General features: G+C 35.5%; 1 protein-coding gene across 1 annotated transcript in view; it reads right to left on the reverse strand.

The window, feature by feature from the left end:
• Positions 1-19,511, reverse strand: part of alg5 (ALG5 dolichyl-phosphate beta-glucosyltransferase) — a 72,111-nt gene that overhangs the window by 19,902 nt on the left and 32,698 nt on the right. The window contains exons 6-8 of the mRNA XM_039745812.1: positions 7,526-7,639; positions 6,959-7,018; positions 5,958-6,109 (exon numbers count right to left, since the gene is read on the reverse strand). Of these exons, the coding sequence (XP_039601746.1) occupies positions 5,958-6,109; positions 6,959-7,018; positions 7,526-7,639 (326 nt within the window). The remainder of the gene's footprint in view (positions 1-5,957; positions 6,110-6,958; positions 7,019-7,525; positions 7,640-19,511) is intronic.

The following is a 19,511-nucleotide window of genomic DNA, read 5'->3' on the forward strand; positions in this document are numbered from 1 at the left end:
ACCTAAAATATGATTATGAAAGAGAACATTTCAAATAAAAAAAACAGCAATAAAAAACATGTTTGCTCTTCCACTTCTAAATTAATATAGTTTAAGTTAAATATTAAGATAACTGCATAACAATTTGCAGATAAATGGCTGCTACACTTGACTGTAAATGAGGACTATGGGCCAACAGCTCTGTAAATTAACAATAAAATTTGATTTGTTGAACATGTGTGGTATTATGATTTATATAATGTAATACTGGTAGTTTATAGAAATATGTCAATCTATCATTAAATTTTCTCCAGTTTGCTGTGGAAACCTACAGTAAGAAGTTCTTTTAAAAAAAGTAAAAACATAATTCAAAGTGTCGATCACATAAATACTACAAGGTATTTTTTTTAATAAACAGGTATCAGAGTTTGCCTTTAAAACACAAGTAATAAAAACAGCTTTATTGTCTAATGAAATTTTGTTTAATACATAATGATTTAGGATGCTTTAATTTAAAGAAGCTACCTTGTGTTCAGAACCATGTACCTGTATCTAACAACTTATTTATATAAGAAACCTAGTAAAACATCCGTCTTTAAATGAATGTCTAATTAGGTGTCTCTATGAAAAAGCTACCAACCAACTAACCAATCAATAAAGAAATGATCAGTAACTATGCATTTGCTGAATTCACTGTTTTTTCCTAATCCCCAAAGTATATGCTGCTTTAAGGAATTTTGCAATTCTTCATGAGCATTATGATGCATGAATTGTCAGGTGAAGAACATAATAGCATAATATTCTTTATATGGACACTGCAGCAGGCAAACATATTGCTGAGACACCTTCGTTCTTTCAACTATTATTAAAAATAATTGCTTTTAAAAACCGTCAATCCTACATAACATAGCTCATGATAGACTTAGACTGCTGTAAGAACAATAGAATGGCATTGTACAGTAGTCTGCAGAACCTTCATTAGGTTATGTTTCATTTAGTAAATTTCTTTCAATAACTTTTTTTTGTATAGCTCTCAATGCTTAACATATCTAGTATGCCTGAATAGCATAGTATTTTAGTACAGGAAAACATTCATCCAGAGTACTAGGTTAAGAAAGAAAACAAAATTTATAATTAGAGATATACCAATACAAATGTCTATTTGTAGTTAAAAGTGTTTATTCTTTAACAAAAATTCTGCATTTCACATGGCCAACCACATTAGGCACATATTTCTGACATGTTTTAGGTTAGTCTAAAATGTTATATTAAATAGTGATTATGATAAGTTTTGAATGCTCTGACTGCTTATTAGTAAAAAATTGACTCAGTGATCAAATAAGAACGCATGCATTTGTTTTGACAAGGTCAGTCATTATTGCCCAACACAGGTTATCCTTCCTATCCTGAGTCTAGGTTTCTCTATGTAAAGTAGTGCTTAACGCTAATTTATCCGTCCTTACGTTTATTTACAATCTGTTTAATTCAAACTCAGCACTGCTGGGCATGTTTTATTAATATTTTCAACAACGTTTAGGAGAACTGTGACTTCATCAAAGGTGAAAACATAGAAAATACAGTATAAAGACTATGCATACATTTTGTTTTCCTCTTAGCGTTCAATTTTCCTTTTCCTCATTCTCTAACCACTAAAATTCTACGTTAAAAAACGATGAGGTTTTACATTTTTAGTAATACTTACCTCTAATTGCCTTCTAGGATCTCTGTTAATATTATGTACTCTTTAGCTAAGTACTGGAGTTGCTTAATTTATAACTTGCCTTGTTACTCATACATTGAAAGGTACTTGTAAATTTAACTCTGATTCAAATTTTGGGACAAACGTGTACTCTATTATATGAGAAATACCTTTTTGATAAACTATTTGATTGCTCTTTGTCAGGCTTCACACATCAAAGCTGCCCTATCCATTGACTAAGCAGTTAGGACAGAAATAAATATGTAGCGTTTTGGGACCAGCAGATCAAGGCACCAATAATTAATCTGTACTTTCCTGCCATTATTTCATCATTAATTAGTACAAACTGAAGTGATAAAAAGGACTGGGGGAATGTTTATCATGTATTGTGTACAAATGCTCGATTTTTTATTGGTTTAGTTTAATGAATAATTAATATATTATATCTATTTTTTTTACTTCTTTAATAATATACATAAGAATGGTCAATATACTTGCTTAAGTAAGTCTATTATTTATTACTTCTGTTATACTACAAGGTTGAAAGAACTGAAAAGAGGGAAAAAATAAATTATTTTTTAACCTTATTTTCACATTTCCTGAAATATAGAGCCACAAGAGGCTAAAAAAGTGAAAATACTACTATCTAAAATTAACTAGCACACACTAAACTACAGTTTAAATAAATTATGTATTAAATGTAACTCAATATTTAAATAAATACTTCCTTAAATCTATACATGAGAAATTTTGTTTTAAAGCAAAAGCCACAGAGAGCAGTGTTTTTTTTGGCAAATTGGCTCATTAGTTATATATAGTGCCTATAAAAATTATTCACCCCCTAGGAAGTGTTGTCATTTAATTGTATACAACATTGCACCACAGTGGGTGTAATTTGGGTACTGGACAGTGATCATCAGAGAAAAAAAAACAGGTTAATAATAAAGTTACCAGAGATCTCTGCAAGGTGATCTGAAGGAACAAATGTAAAACACAAAATAATTGACTGCCTAAGTATTTACCCCTCATTAAGTCAGTATTTAGCAGATGCACCTTTGAGCGCCACTGTTAGCCTTCAGTCCGTATGAATAGGTTTCTCTATCAGCTCTGCAAATCTGGACACAACAATTTTATTCCCCATTCTTTTTTTGCCAAGCTTGTCACGCTCTGTCATTTTGAATAGGGACATGAGTGAATGGCCTTTTTCCAAGTCCAGCCATAATTTCTCAACTGGATTGAGATGTGGACTCTGACTCAGCCACTCAAAGACATCAACATTGTTACTTTTAAACCATTCCTGTGTACCTTCGGCTTTAAGCTTGGGATTGTTGCCTTGTTGAAAAACCAATCCTCTCCCAAGGCACAGGTTTCTTGCAGGCTGCATCAGACTTTACTCCAGTATTTTTCTACATTTTTTTTATCCTGTATCATCACTTGCCTTTCACAGCCTGCTGCTGAAAAAGCATCCCCACAGAATGAATGGTATGTTTTTGATAATGTACACAGTTTGGCTAACGTGAAACATAGGATAGGGATGCATCTTCCATTTGGCTTCAGATTCTCCTGAGTCACTTCTAGCGAACTCTAACAGAGATGTCACATGCATTTATTGATTTACTAGCCATCCTCTGCGGCTTCGCCCGCATATTAGTGAAACAGGACACTGAGGAGGGTACAGCCCAGCTCTCTACTCCTGATGTCACTCTTCCCCCTCCCCTCAGCCTGCAGCCTCTGTCTTGGATTAGCACGGATATATCGCTGCTGCAAGCGAACTATAATTCATAGCGCAATGAGAGAAGTTGCAAAATGAACTAGAATGTTCAAGCAAATTATAGAAAAAAAAAATCTAAATCCGTTATGTAGTTCTCCCATTTGCTAACTAAGTGGAGTAAAGGTTATCCCACGAGGCAGACACGTGAGTGAGGAGGGCACCACCCCCCTTCCCTGAAGCCCGATGAGTCTGTCTCGGATTTGCGCTAATAAATTGGATACCACAAGCGAACTGTGTTACTTAGCACAATGAGAAAGTCGCCAAATCAACGGAATGTTCAAGCAAATTATAGAAAAAAAAAAACTGATCTAAATCAGTTAAGTAGTTCTCTCGTGAAAAGCGGACAGACATACAAACGGGTCTAAAAAACTATAAGAAATTTTGCGCTTCGACAAAGAAATTTTTAAATCTGTTTCTTAGCGAGCACCTATGGGCCAAGGGTAACCTACATTCCATATTTCAATACCCAAGTCCTCATGGTTCGGGAGATTTTGTGATGAGTGAGTCAGTGGTATTTGGCTTCTATATACATAGATTACAGTTTCTTTCTCTTTGCCACTGTCCCATTAAGCTGTGACTGGTAAAGCACCCATGCAACACTTCATAACCTTTTCACAGAATTGCTTGGAGTGTTTCTTTAGTCTTTGCTGTGTAGGTTAGGCCACAATACTGACTTAACACCAGGTGGACAGGTGCATTTATACTACAATCAACTGAATTCAATGGACTATAGATAGATGATCTCCACTAAACTAATTCTGTGACTTCTAAAATCAACTGGTTGCACCAGTTATGATTTATGTACGTCATATTAAAGTGGGTGAAAACTTATGCTACCAATTATTTTGTGTTTTATAATTCTAATTAATTTAGACCACTTTGCAGAGATCTTTTTTCACTTTGACATTAAAGAATCCTTTTCAGTTGAGCAACGTCAAAAAAGCCAAATTTAATCCATTGTAATTCAAAGTTGTTTAATAATAAAATGTGAAATCTTCCAAGGGAGGAATATTTTGTATGGGCACTATATGTTATAATCATAAATGTATTAATTCCCAGCTTCTGTTAAATCTATCAATCTATCTATGTATCTATCTATCTATCTATCTAAAAGAAATCTTTTGGGTAGTTTCCATATATTTATATTGCTATTATTGTCATGTGTACAGAGTACAGTGAAACTCTTACTTGCATGTGCTAATCTATAATGAAAATGTTGCCACTCCCCAGCATTAACCATCCAAAACTTTTCTCATCTATATCTGCCTGATTAAAGAGGACCTGAGAAAAAATATTACATATAATGTACACACAAACAGCGCATACAATATAATGTTGAAATTGATACTTTATTTTATCAAAGTATCCTTCAATTTACTTAAATACTGCAAAAACATTGCCATGCAAATGGCTACTATTGCCAAAATTACTGATTTATAGTTTATTATTCACATAATTGCACAGCACCATTTTAAGCTGCCATTACTTCAATTTCCTAATGGTAAACTTTCTTAGTTAATCCTTAATTAATTAATGCTAATTAATCAATGTTTCATGCTAGACGGCTATTACAGAAACTGTAATTGTATTAGGACAGCTAAAACGTGTTATTCTGCTCAATAAAGCAAGTGAATTGTCAATCCTTGTGTTCAAAAATGGCCAAAGCGAAACTGCTTTCTCAAGAAAACTGTTAGTCTATTGTTGTTTTGCAAAATGAAGGTTATTCCGCGTAACAGAGTGCCAAAAAATTGAAGATTTTGATGGAAGACGGCAACCTGGATATAACTTGAACAGAAGACGACACAAAACTGCAGAACAGGATTAGTACATCACAGAATATAGATTGAGAAACAGATGTCTATAGTAGTAATGCAGAAATATATTTTTACAAAAATAAATGGCAAAAGATTAGCTAATACAAGAAATGAGTACATTAACATTGAAAATAAAAGATTGATATAGAAAGCATATGGATGACTAAGTCAGTAGGGTATGCAAACTGCAGTTTTCATTACTCTTTGGACATTTACTGTCAGAATCTTGAAAAATGTGGTCACTATGTAAGCAATGTGCTTGTGACATTAGCCCCCAAGATCACATATGATATGCAGGATGGGTATGGTTGCCAGTAAAGACTAAAATAAGACCGTGTTAACCCTTATTATAAATGAGTGACAGTACATTTTACCCGTGAAAAGAAAAGAGTTTGATCCTGAGCTGCATTTTATATAGATCCACCACTATCCCAGTGTACAGTGACATCTGTGTTAACAGGCATATAGCCTTAGAATGTCACTGTGTCATCTACACCACCCTAGCAATTATCATTACTGAACCCAATTAGCCTTTTGATATTGTGCACAGACATACAAAAAAATAGATAACGCTAACCGTCTCGCAAGTAGCAAATATATAGGTTAATTCAATGAAAGATGAAGGTTATGGATCAGATTATTTCTAACACTGAGGAATGTCTTGTGACAGTAATATTTTACATTTAATACATACCATCTTTCCACATGCAGAATAGAAAAAGTCCTTAGAGCTGCCTCTCGTGTAAACATTTTAAAGCCACATTGGGTATCTCGAATTCCCCTGACACAGAAGAACCAGACCAGAAAATGGAACCCATACATCAGGAATGTTCTAAATACAGAACGCTAATAAAATAAACAAATGTGTATTAGTGGAAAAAAGTAATACCCAAAAATGTAAAATGATGTGCAACATTCCATATTCTATTACACTAAACTGCAACATAGTAAAAATTCACTTATGTTGAATTATAATAATAAAATATTGATAAGATGAATTCAGTATGAAGCCTGAATTAAACTTTGTTTATTTGCATCATGAAATATGGTAACCAATTCACCCTGTGTGCCTATTCTTAATTTAAGAAGTGCCCAAGAAGCAGTTCCTTCTACAGTATATCAATAAATACTGTACATCGTAATTAACACTACAACAGTATTTTTCAACTGTTCCATCAAGTATAAAATTATGTGGACAAATTTGCTGGATAGCACATATTTATGTTCTTTATAACTGCATGAGGCTGCCCAGCATTGGCCTAGGATTACTATATTTCTAATATTAAATAAAGAAGAAACAAAGTAAATTTATAGGTCACTATTGTCACTTGTATTAAATATTTGACACTGATACTAAAATTGTACATGAACATGAATAAAGATTTAAATAATGTAGATAAATGCACTGATATTTTGACAAAAATAAAATTCACTGCTTACTACATCATTTTAAACAAAGACTATCACGGCTGTCTTCAGGTATTCTTACTAGTGTATTAATAAAGTAGTGGAGAAACAACCAAAAAAACCCAGTATTACTTAATTGGTACACAATTACCCAAAAAAAAATTATAAATCTACTGCAATGCAGCGCATATATGAGTGAATCACACAGTTTTCCATTATACATTTTAGTCTGCTATATTTTTTAGATTCATTGCAACTACTTCAACACCAGTCTTTTGTGAAAATTACCATAGCTACAGATTCTTTCTCCAGGTGTGCTCGAGACCCACATGATATGGCCATCTCATTCTGTAATAAAAACAAAAAATAGTATAATTCATAATCTGTTTCTCTAACATTTAACATTAAAATAAGTCATAAAACATGAAGAATACAAAACAGATAATGCACATTCTTTCAACGCGTTTGTAAAGAAGCACACTATTTTAAATAAAAATGATTCCAGTTTCAGCATTTCTTTCAGCATAAAAGAAACGTTCATCGATGACAGAACACTTTTTAGAACAACTGAGAGCTAGCACAAAAAGCAACTCCACCTTAGGACCCGCATACCAATAAGGCCAGCACGTGCAGGGCTGAAATGTGTAACATACAACTCAAATACATTTAGAAATCTTTCTCCCTAATCAACTTAACTTAATGGTTATCATACTCCCTTTTAGTACACTTGTTCCCTGTTATAGTAGATAGTTTATTTTAGAATATTAACAAATATTTCTATACACAAACAACTAAAAGTGTCATTAAAAAAAAGTGCTTACTGAGAATAATAAAACGTGTAGAATTAATACTTACTGGCTGTAACTGCAAGTCCTTAAGACTAGCCTCCACTTTTATTATATCTGCAAATTTTGTAGCCCCATCTGCATCTGCCATAAGGATGTACTTTCCTCGACAGCTTAAGGTGCCCTGTAAGTAATAAGAACTCATGAAATGACCATGTTTTGGAAAGAAAGGTGAAATGCAATTGGTCTCTGACTGCTTGTTGATTTAAAGAATAGAACACCATATAACTGCTTATTGGATAAAAGGCATCAAAAAACAGAAATCTGGACACATGCAATCAATGCACAGTAAGTGAACACCAAGAAAACAGACAAGGCTTTCTGTAGCAATTTCATGTATGAAGGAAATATATTTCAGTCCATCCATCCTCCTTCTGAAATAGTTTATTTAAATTTAGGGGTTACAGGAACAGGCATCTATCGTGGGCCACTCAAAAATAACATACGAGTCTTTCGAAATATTAAAACAGGTTTGTGGGAAGTTCATTGCTCTGTGAACATTGTTCATAATTACAGATGGTGCACACCTATAAATCTGCAATCATACTGCCCAAATTCCATTCATAAAAACACAAGTGATTGAAACTTTTTCCTGTTTAATGTCTAACATAAAACATAATGGACAACAGTAAAAAAACAAACAAGATTTCAAAAAGACACACCACAAAATGCAACATACACAAGGACATTATTGTTTCCAATGTGATTTACACTTTAACATTTGAACAATTAAATTGACTAAAAAGACTAGCAATGCATCATATGTGGATACTACATACTTCCTGCATACAAGTACTTCTGTTAAAACAGTTAAAATGTGTATTGTTTCTTAAATAAGTAAAATATCATGAAAAAGCTAACAGAATACTTCTCTTTAAATTTGATTCTTACATTTCATGGTCATTCTTCAGAAATACTGAAAATGTTCTTGATTTCTGTAAAGAAACCTGTCCAAGCTTTTTGGAAACAAAAACCTAATGCACACTTTTACTTTCTCCATATTAGGGAATCCATTCAATTCCCGGTCATTTTTCATTCCCAAGAATGAAACTGCTGTAATTCCAAGGCAAGCTCACATATATAGCGTGTAAAAGTGTAAAAATCGATCAAGAAATAACAGTTATAGTTTGGCCCACGGTGTAGTGTTTTGCAGATTGATTCAGTCAACCAGCAGCAGTCGTCAGTCTCCTGGCTACGACTAAGACTGAGTATAGTGGACTGGGAGGAGTCTGCACTCGGCAGCTCATGAATGCCGGGACAGGGCAGACTTCATTGACGTCTGTCAGACAACAGCTTTGAACAGCAACTTGAAATTGCAATGTGTCAGTCTGTTGCATCCGCATTATCTGTGCCAAGAAACTTGCCATGACAGAATGATGACAAGAATCTGGATGCATCAGTAAAAGCTGAAATGGCGGTGTTTCAGAGCAACGGCAAGCGCGGGTGTTGTTTAGAAGAAGTGTATCCGTATCTGATCAGGTATATCGCGTTACATTCAAAAAAAATTTTTTTAAACGTTAGTCTATCATATATCCTCCCTATGGCATTTGCCACTTTTGACATACAGGACGGCCAGTCTGAGATCTCTTTCCTTCTAACACACTGGTCATCCCACATGCACCCATACAATCAGATTGTGATTCAGACTACGAATGCCATGAATGTAATTACACCGATCTACATGCTGTCAAATGAACGAACCACACGCCGTGGCTTTGCCTCTGATGTTGACGTCCAAGGTTCGAGTCCCAAGAGGGGGTGCAGTGAGTTTCCCTGCAAGTATTTAGCGACAGCGTCTCTATGAAGTTGTGGATTTGCCTGCGAGTATTTAGCGACAGTGTGTCTATTAACTTGTGGATTTGCCTGCGAGTATTTAGCGACAGCGTGTCTATTAACTTGTGGATTTTTCTGCGAGTATTTGGCGGCAGCGTCATGAAGTTTTTTCCATCTAGCTGCATCAGAAAATGTACTACGACGTCTGACACGCCTCCTTTTTACTGTTTCTCACAGCTTGGATTGCTGCTGTCATAATCAGTTTGAATTTCATGGTTTGTTTCAATTACGTTAGTATTTGCAGGACTTGGGTTGAAGTGACATTCGGCATCTGTCAAGCGTTGTAAGCATACAACCGGCTTCATCGATAACTTCGCATCCAGCTTTTGAGAGTTGAAACATTCATAAACATCAAAGTGTCCACTACTGAAATTGTCATCTGTGAATCTAAGATGTTTAAGAGGCATTGGCGGTTCTCCAAAGGTGTAAAATATTTGGCCATTTCGTTACACCTGAAAGCAACAACTGAACAATTCAGCGGCAGCCATCAACTCACATGCAGAAGCATAGGTGAAGGGCTTAAGCATTTCACTCTTATAGTGCTCCTGTGTAGTATAATTATCTCCTGTACCGTCATCAGTCCACACCTTGAACCTGTCCCAGTCATTCAATACAAAAGACACAATGTTCCTCCGGATATCAAGAGTGAGCCTGATATGGCCGTGCAATATGTAACAAAGAGAATGGAAAAGGCAGGCGTCATCTCCGGGCATGGAAACCACTCGATAAGTGACAGTTCTTTGATCGATGGTGATCACCTTGATAGTCATGTTAATGCAGGCACAGTTGGAATGGTAAAAGAAATGGGTAACTGAACAATGTAAACTAAGTCTAAAACACCTACACAATAACTATAAGCGTAATAAAGAAACAATAAAACAGTGGATAAGCTGTGGATTAAATAAAAAGGCTGCAGTTATCAGCACAATAAAACAGCGGAGAAGCCGTGGATTAAATAAAAAGGCTGCAGTTATCAGCAAGGAGACATGAATACTGTGGTGAAGCAAGGAAGGGAATGAAGAGACCGGAGTGATGGACGGATTATATAGGCAGACAGCCAATTACGTAGGAGGCGTTGGGATGGGGGACGCAATATAGGCAGGCAGCCAACTACGTGGGAGGCGTGGGGATGGGGAACGCAACTCTGCCTCACACAGCGACTGAGCTGCAGGCTATGGACGTAAATATGTACGTAAGCAGGATTCAGTTATGACCGTTACGTGTTGAATTTCAAAATGAAACCTGCTTAACTTTTGTAAGTAACCTGTAAGGAATAAGCCTGCCAAATTTCAGCCTTCTACCTACATGGGAAGTTGGAGAATTAGTGATGAGTGAGTCAGTGAGGGCTTTGCCTTTCATTAGTATAGATATACATAGCATTTTTAATGTAGGTAGATCATTTCGACCTGGTCATTTTAAAAGTAGCTCACAAGCTGAAAAAGTGTGGGCATCCCTGAACTAGATACATGTACTTACTGTATATGACAGCATGAACTGCTTGTAGATAAGGTTAGTCTTTTATTGATGTCAACATATTGCAGTAGTTTTATTAAAAATAAGTGTTGGTCATTCTAAAACCGTTCACATGTGAGATGCCCATGCACTGTGTCATCCCCGGGAGCCCGGGATTCCCAAATTCCCAGGAATGGATAAACCCATCTGGGAATGGATTCCCTACTCCATACACAGTGTAGAAAATGGTGCTGTAATCAGTTAAAGTTCTGACTGAGTTTTTAGACATCTCTGAACATGATTTAACCATTAAAGATCACTACTACCGTATTACTAAATATGTATAGTGATTTTCTTAATAAATCTAGTTCAGGGGAACTTCTGCTTTACTGAATATATTTGTTTTTTTGCTGGATGCATCCCAAAAATATCTATTTTTAAAAATATTATTTCAGAAAAACCCAGTATAAAGTTAGAAAGTACACAAATTTAATTTAAAAAAATCCATCCATCTATCATCCAACCCGCTATATCCAACTACAGGGTCAAGGGGGTCTGCTGGAGCCAAATTCAAAACATTTTTAACATTTCCAAAGAATTATGGTCTGCCACCATTCTTATATTTACCATGGAGAAAGGTTTTTGAGTATGGAAAGGTGATCTAATTTTTTTTTTAAAATGCATCAATTGTTAGTATACGAGAATAAAAATACAGTATTCTACCGATTTGTCTGTGGTGATTTTCAAAACTTACAATCATTTTTGAGAAAAGAAGAGATGATGAAACCAACAATAGAAGACAGGACATATCCAGTCGAAGATACGCTATCCATTTTTAGTCTCCTGCACTTTACAGACATTTCTATGATTTTGAATTCAGTCAAGTTAGCACTGATATCGGTTGTGTTATTTACAAAATGGGAGCAAGAGTAAGAATACAGAAATTTCCATGACACATTTGGTCAATTTTTTTTTTTTAAACTGATGACCTTAGACTTTTGGTCAGGTCTAATTAAAAAATATATTTCCATCTTTATTGCCAATATTTTCTCTCTACCACTAGCAATGTAAGTGTTACATAATAATGAGACTTGGCTTGTATTTCAGTAACGAGATTTTACATTTTTTTAAAACATTAATCTTAATATCTGCATGATCAGTGACACACAGCAGCAATGAAATGTAATACATATGCATCTTTCTACAAAAATACTGTTTTCTCAACTGATCAATAATTATTCTGGATACAATACACATATCGTAAACTGCAAAATATAGAGATGGAAAACATTAGGTTTTAGATTTTGTTAAAATTATAGACAAAGACTGTAATATCAAAATATATCTGAGTAAAATAATTAATCAGATAAAGAAATTGAAAAGGTGATATGTGTATATTAGAGAGGTATTACTTAACTTCACTGATGAGATAATAAAGGCAATATATTTTAGCAAGGGATGGCAATTGACATTTTTATGGCCTAAACCAGACTTAGTGGCATCTGCTAAGTCAGTAAATTATACTCTATGTCTTTGGGGGAAAAATATATATTACTCAAACATGCAACAGCCAAACATTCTATAAAGCAAAGCTAGATGAAGATTTAAAGACCTTTTATTCTTTGGTCAACTTTTACATAGAAAAATTATCTAACCATTAGTGACAAAATATATTTATTTACACTTAATTAGCTGGACCCACAGAAATCACACATCTAGTGAATACAGCAGATATAGTAATAAGTGGAGAAAAAATACTGCTAAAAATGTTCACTTTGGGCACACAGCTTGTGAAAATGTTAATAATGGATCACCATTGTAGCACACCTCACAAAAGCAGTAACTGCCTAATACAAAACAGCAAATAAATTAATATTGTTGTATACATTGTTATCATGCCAATACATTTATGATTTCTGGCATACTATTCATAAAGTGCTGTACCCCCCAATATCCACCTTTTTAATATATTTGTCATAATGATGGCTTTAGATCTTTGGATAAAATGCAGTATTAGATAAAGAAAACCATATAAGAAAACCTCATCATATACTGACCCTTATCATGAAGGTGAAGTAGTCACCACAAGGTTTCTACAAGTAAACTATTCCTCAATTAATGGAAATATACTGAAGAGATGAGGAAGAAAAAGATACTGAATCTTAATAGTCAGGAAAATGTTACAATGCCATTTCTAAGACTCTGGAACTTTACGCATCAAAGTGAGAGTCATTATTGTCAAATGGAGAACTATGGAACAATAGCGAATCTTCCTAGAAAAGGAAGGCCTGCCAAAATTACACTAAAGGGCACAGCAACGATTCCTTCAAAAATTCACAGATAATCAAAGGAGGATAGTCAAACAACAACAAGCCTTTTTAGCCTAAGCTAAGATCAGTGTTTGTGAATGCAAGATAAGGAGGAGTAGAAATGGGGTTCAAAGGAGAGCAGCACATGTTTAATGAACAAATAAGTCAAATGAGACTCTTTGGATGACACAGACACCACCATATCTGGTATAATGCTACTACGGCATTTGATAGTAAGAACATCAGACCTCCAACAGAACATGAGGGTGGGTGTGTGATTGTACGGGGATGCTTTGCTACCTCACGACTTGAATTCTGCACTTTCCTAGACTATTTTTAAGGAGAGTGTCTGGTCATTTGTCTGTGATCTGAAACTGTAGCAGGACCCAAAACACAAAGGCAAGTCTAAAACTGTAAGGCTCATTAAACAATTAAAGCTTTGGAGTGTCCTACAGACTTTAACCCAACCGAGATGCTGTGGCATGACCTAAAGCAAGTAGTTCACACTGTTAAACCTACCAATGTGTCAGAGTTAAAGCAGTTGTGCAAAGATGAGTGAAAAGAACAATAACAAATTACAGTAGGCTTATAGTTGTGATTATCGCTGCTAAAACTTCAGCAAATAAGTACTGAAATTAAGGGGGGCAACTAAGTTTTCACATGGGTGAAAGAAGTGTTGGCTAATTATTTTTCCCCCTGAATAAAGAAAGTAATGAATTAAAAACTGTACTGTGCTTTAACTCCAGTTCTCTTTCTCTAATACCACATTTTGTCTACAGGTCTGATGCGCCTTATTGTGTAAATTATGTCAAAACACAGAATATTAATAAGTTTACAAATACTTTTTCACAGCACTGTAAGAAGATATTGTAGAATATTCCCAGAAACAGTCTGTCAGTTTTTTCAAAGAAGTATCGGACGTGCTAATTGATAGTATTCTTGACATAGTAAATTCGTCTCACACTGTCTTAAGACTGCTGTAGTTAAACCCCTACTCAAGAAAAATAATCTTGACCCCTCTGCTTTTGAAAATTTTAGACTCATCTCTAACCTGCCCTTCTTAAGTAAAATTCTAGAGAAGGCAGTCATTATGTAGGTAAATGACCACCTCAATAAACATGCTATTCTTGATAAATTTCAGTCAGGTTTTAGAACAAATCACAGCACAGAAACTGCACTCGTTAAAGTAGTAAATGACTTGTGGGTAAATGCAGACAGAGGCCATTTATCTGTTCTCATCCTCCTAGATCTGAGTGCCGCATTTGACACCACTGATCACAATATTCTTAGAAATCGCCTTAGTCAATGGGTGGGCCTCTCTGGCAGGGTCTTAAATTGGTTTGAATCCTACCTGGCAGGGAGAAAATTCTTTGTGAGTTGTGGTAATCTCAAAGAAACATGATATCCGATATGGTGTTCCACAAGGCTCTATCCTGGTCCGCTGCTCTTCTCAATCTACATGCTTCCGTTAGGTCAGATTATCTCAGGGCACAACGTGAGCTACCACAGCTATGCTGATGGCACACAGCTGTACTTATCAATAGCAGCTGATGATACCGACTCTCTCGATTCACTAACACAATGTTTTACTTGTATTTCTGAATGGATGAATAGTAATTTTCTCAAGCTAAAAAAAGAGAAAACTGAAATGTTATTGATTGGCAATAATGGATATAATGAGGTTATCAGAAAAAACTTGATGCATTAGGATTAAAAGTCAAGACGGAAGTAAAAAAACTTAGGTTGACTGTAACCTGAATTTTAAATCGCTTTTTCATCAGACCACTAGGACAGCATTTTTTCACTTAAGAAACATAGCAAAAGTTAGACCTCTGATATCATTGAAAGATGCTGAGAAATTAATTCACGCTTTTGTTTTCAGTCGACTAGATTACTGTAACGCACTCCTCTCAGGACTACCCAAAAAAGACATAAATCGTTTGCAACGAGTTCAGAATGCAGCTGCTAGAATCCTAACTAGGAAAAGAAAATACAAACACATTTCTCCAGTTTTGATGTCACTACACTGGTTACCTGTGTCTTTCAGATTTGACTTTAAAATTCTGCTTATGGTTTATAAAGCCTTAAATAATCTCACTCCATCTTATATATCGGAATGTCTGACACCCTATATTTTAAATTGTAACCTTAGATCCTCAAATGAGTGTCTCCGTAGAATTCCAAAAGCAAAACTTAAAAGAAGTGGTGAGGCGGCCTTCTGCTGTTATGCACCTAAAATCTGGAATAGCCTGCCAATAGGAATTCGCCAGGCTAATACAGTGGAGCACTTTAAAAAACATTACTTTAACATGGCCTTCTCATAACTTCACTTAAATTTAATCCTGATACTCTGTGTGTTCAATTCATCATAATAACTGTTCAAGGTGGCTCTAAAATCCGTACTAACCCCTACTCTCTCTTCTGTTTCTTTCTGGTGGCGGCCACCACCATTTACTCAAAGCATCATGATGCTCCAACATTGATGGACTAAAAGCCAGAAGTCTACGTGACCATCATCATTAAGTCCTTCCGTGAGAACCCTAAATACAAAGAGGACTGTTTCATTTATGTGAGGTAGAATGCCCAGATGGGACTGGGCGGTCTCATGGTCTGGAATCCCTGCAGATTAAATTTTTTTCTCCAGCCGTTTGGAGTTTATTTTGTTTTTTCTGTCCTCCCTGGCCATCGGACCTTACTCTTATTCTATGTTACTTAATGTTGACTTATTTCATTTTTTTACTGTGTCTTTCATTTTTCTGTTCTTCATTATGTAAAGCACTTTGAGCTACATTTTTTGTACGAAAATGTGCTATATAAATAAATGTTGTTGTTGTTGGTAGTTGGGCATTTATTTAGTGCACAGTTAGAGAAATATAGGCTTTCAGTATAGTAAATGAAACATTTTTACTTTTACTGTAAATTCAACAATATGATCACAGTAACCAAGGTGTGAAATACAGGGGCTGGCCCTTTAATTAACCCAATGGACCCCCAGAAAGCCTGAAAATCAAAATTGAGGGGGTCCCTACATTTTTTTTTTAAACATGTTATAGTTTTATAAATTTACTTACTGCCCATTACTGAGTTTTTGAGAAAACAGTGCAGCATTTTGCAGAAAGCTCTTCATAAGCAGGGCTGTGAGCACTTTTTGGGCTGGACGGGCTTACATGCCTGACTGAGAACAGCCTGTCAAGCAAGGATGAATGGTATATCGTTTAAACAAGGGGAATTCAAGAAAGAGGGAAGAGACTTTTGCAGGAAACAAAAAAATCAGTGATAATGCACAGCGAGACAGCAACTGCTGCTACCGTGATACTGTTAGTGGTCTGGCTGGGAACGATGGGAGGCTAACAATGTCTTGTTCTCTGTTCATATTTGTTATTTTCATTAGAGTAGTAAAGATTCGAAAGTGAAGTTGTTTATTTTGTTATACTCTTAGGTTGTGGTACTGCTGTGGTACAAGTGCTCTACTGGGATGAAATTCTGGAAGTACTATTTAGAAACATTAATTCCCAGCAGGCAGGAGAAGTGTGCATTGGCCGAAGAGAGGAGGGTTTGATCAGTTGAATACTTTAAAGGGTGTCATCATTTAGAAGGAAAGGATTAAAATAGAGCTGCTACAGTCTTTCAACACATACAACATATGTGTCATGAAAAGTGTCTGTTCTGCATAATTTTGCTTAGAGGTACGAAGTGCTGTGGCTTTTGTTTACACAGTGCACATTCATGAACAATTTGATTCATCTGCTTAAGACAATCACATCCTAAGTGATAACATTATTTATAGCTAGTTTATTGTATATCCCATGATAGCAGAGTAAGACTTGAGGATTCAGGCTGCACTGGAGCACAATTCAGGAGGCTATGATTACTACTGGGTATTTTGCACACTGACGCTATCTCTGCATTTGCATGTTTAGAACTGTGTTTTGATGGAAAATGCTAAACTATAATATTTACTTTTAAAATCTATTCAGCATATTGTTACAATAAAATTATTTTCTTATGTATGACAAAAAAAATAGAAGAGCCTCTACAATTTGATATCTGTCATTCTACTAAGGCTTTGTCCACACTACTATATTTTCATTTTAAAAAGGTTTTTAAACAAAAACATTCTCGCATTGTTTACAAAATAACCCTTTTCCATACTGAAACGCTCGAAAACATGTATGACGGTGACCTTCGTCTACACTGGGCACGTGCGCATCAGTGGCAAACTCCTTGCAGTGACCGTGTACTGAAATATTTGGAGGTTCATGAAAATTAAATTTCCGTGTGCTTCATTCGCTTTCAAAACCATCAGCACATGCAGGACTCTGATAGCACGGACAGAGCATAGTAAAAGAAAGAAGGCAGGACAAATTCATATCATTTATATAAAAAAAAAAAAAAAAAAAAAACGGTCCACAACAATCAGAGCGCATCTTGTACCAAATGACATTTACAAAATTAAACCGATAAAATAGAGAGAGAGAGAGAGATAGATAATGCAGCTTCTATATTGTCACTTTACTGCATTGTGCTTGTGTGTATCTCTCTCTGTTCTCCAATACTGCAACCTTGGCTGCATTCTATATCCATCCACTTTGTTAAGCACTTTGTTAGAATGCACTCCTCTTTACTGAACAGAATAAGTTCAAGTAATACAACGCTGAGTAGAGGCTGTTAACTGAGTCAAACTGATTTTACGGGGCTCTGAATTTTTCACTACAACGGTAACACTGCCAGCTGTGGTATTCATAACAGAACTGTAGCTACCACTAAGTAATTTGCTTTTTTTGCATGTATGCTGCATTCCAACTTTATAAATGCATACAGGTAAGCAGCACAACAAACGCCATGGAAATTAACTCTATTTTGCACGCTATGTAATACAATGCTTTTCTTCCGTGAAGGGTGACCAGTCTGGGAATAAGCCATAGTAATAAGCAGGATCCAATCAGGGAGGTTCCACAGAACAAGCTCAAACCAATCAGAGCACAATTAAAGTATCATTTTCATTTATGGACAATTGCATTTACATCCATCCACAGTAAAACACAGTGGCTACGTTCTCAGAATTTTACAGTTATGGTTTGGGTTGAAAACTATGGGGTAGCAAGGACAAAAGGCAAAAACATAGACAAATAGGCTCAATACCTACAGGTGCGCTGAAGAAAAATATAAAGGGTGCATTTTAGGATTTGTTATTTTTAGTGGGTGTATGTGCAGTTCTACGTTTAAAAACTCTTTGATGAATGAAGCAATAAATAGATAATGTACTGCCACTTTCTAAAGTATGTTTTGTTTGTTGGCTCAAAGACACCGGGAAATGTTTAGATTGGACCTTAACATTCAGTTTCAAACAGGGAAGGAGGTGAACAGGAACACCTTTTGCCTTATTTATCAACAAGAATGACACTCATCTGCTCAGTTTATGCTCATGAATGTTGAAAAAAGCAGCTGACAATGTAAGGGCAAAAATAAACAAACAGGCATTTGTTTGAATTTTTGCCTCCATGTATCTGAACAACAAATTCAGCCCAGAGAAAAGATTAATTTTTAAATGGAATTGAGCAAGATAAATAAAGGAGCTACAATTAACAGTGTATATCAAGGGTGCAAGATGAGTGACAATGTAAGGGGAGAAAACAGCAAATAAACCACCACTAATAAACCAATATCCTGACTGATTTGACCTTAAATGCAAATAATTGTAGAGAATTTCATAAACTGCTAATCTGAGCTGCCAAAAACGTCTGTCCATAAAACATAATTTTCTACTTATTGCTTTTTGTCATTTTTGCTTTTCTGTTAATTATACTATTGTTTTCTTACTCATATCTGCGTCTTTCTTTTAGGTCTATGGAAGAAGAATGAAATTAAAGTGCAAGACAGTCATTCACATGGTGGTATGCCTGGAAAAGGGAGGTAAAGGAAGGAAAGGCGGAGGAGGGTACTAAAGGAATGGAAGGAAGTTGTTAATGAATTTGGGGTAATCTGAGGAGGATAAAAGGGTGAAAGTATTGTATTAAAGGAGTAACATAAACTGCAAACAGTAAATGTAAATATTAAGAAATAAAGATGTCCTCCAAAATGGAGGAGGGATTAAATAAATAAATATGAAAAAAATCTCAATCTTAGTATGACTGATCAAACATCTTTAGCCACTTTTATTTTTGTAGGCCCTTGTGGTAGACTTGCCTCCAACTCATTATATAATATCTCTATTTATAAAAAAAATCTTGGAAGGCTTGGAAGACAGTTTGACGTCCCATAAGACAAGGCAGTGAGACAAAAGGACAGCTGCTGTACAGGCTTTTAAATGATTGACATGCAGTGCGACAAGCAGAACATGCAGCATGGCAGCAGCAGGAGAAAGACAGCAGATGATCAGACCGCATCTCCTCAGCATGTGTT

The sequence above is a fragment of the Polypterus senegalus genome, chromosome 2 (assembly GCF_016835505.1).
Source record: "Polypterus senegalus isolate Bchr_013 chromosome 2, ASM1683550v1, whole genome shotgun sequence".
In the NCBI taxonomy this organism is placed as follows: domain Eukaryota; kingdom Metazoa; phylum Chordata; class Cladistia; order Polypteriformes; family Polypteridae; genus Polypterus; species Polypterus senegalus.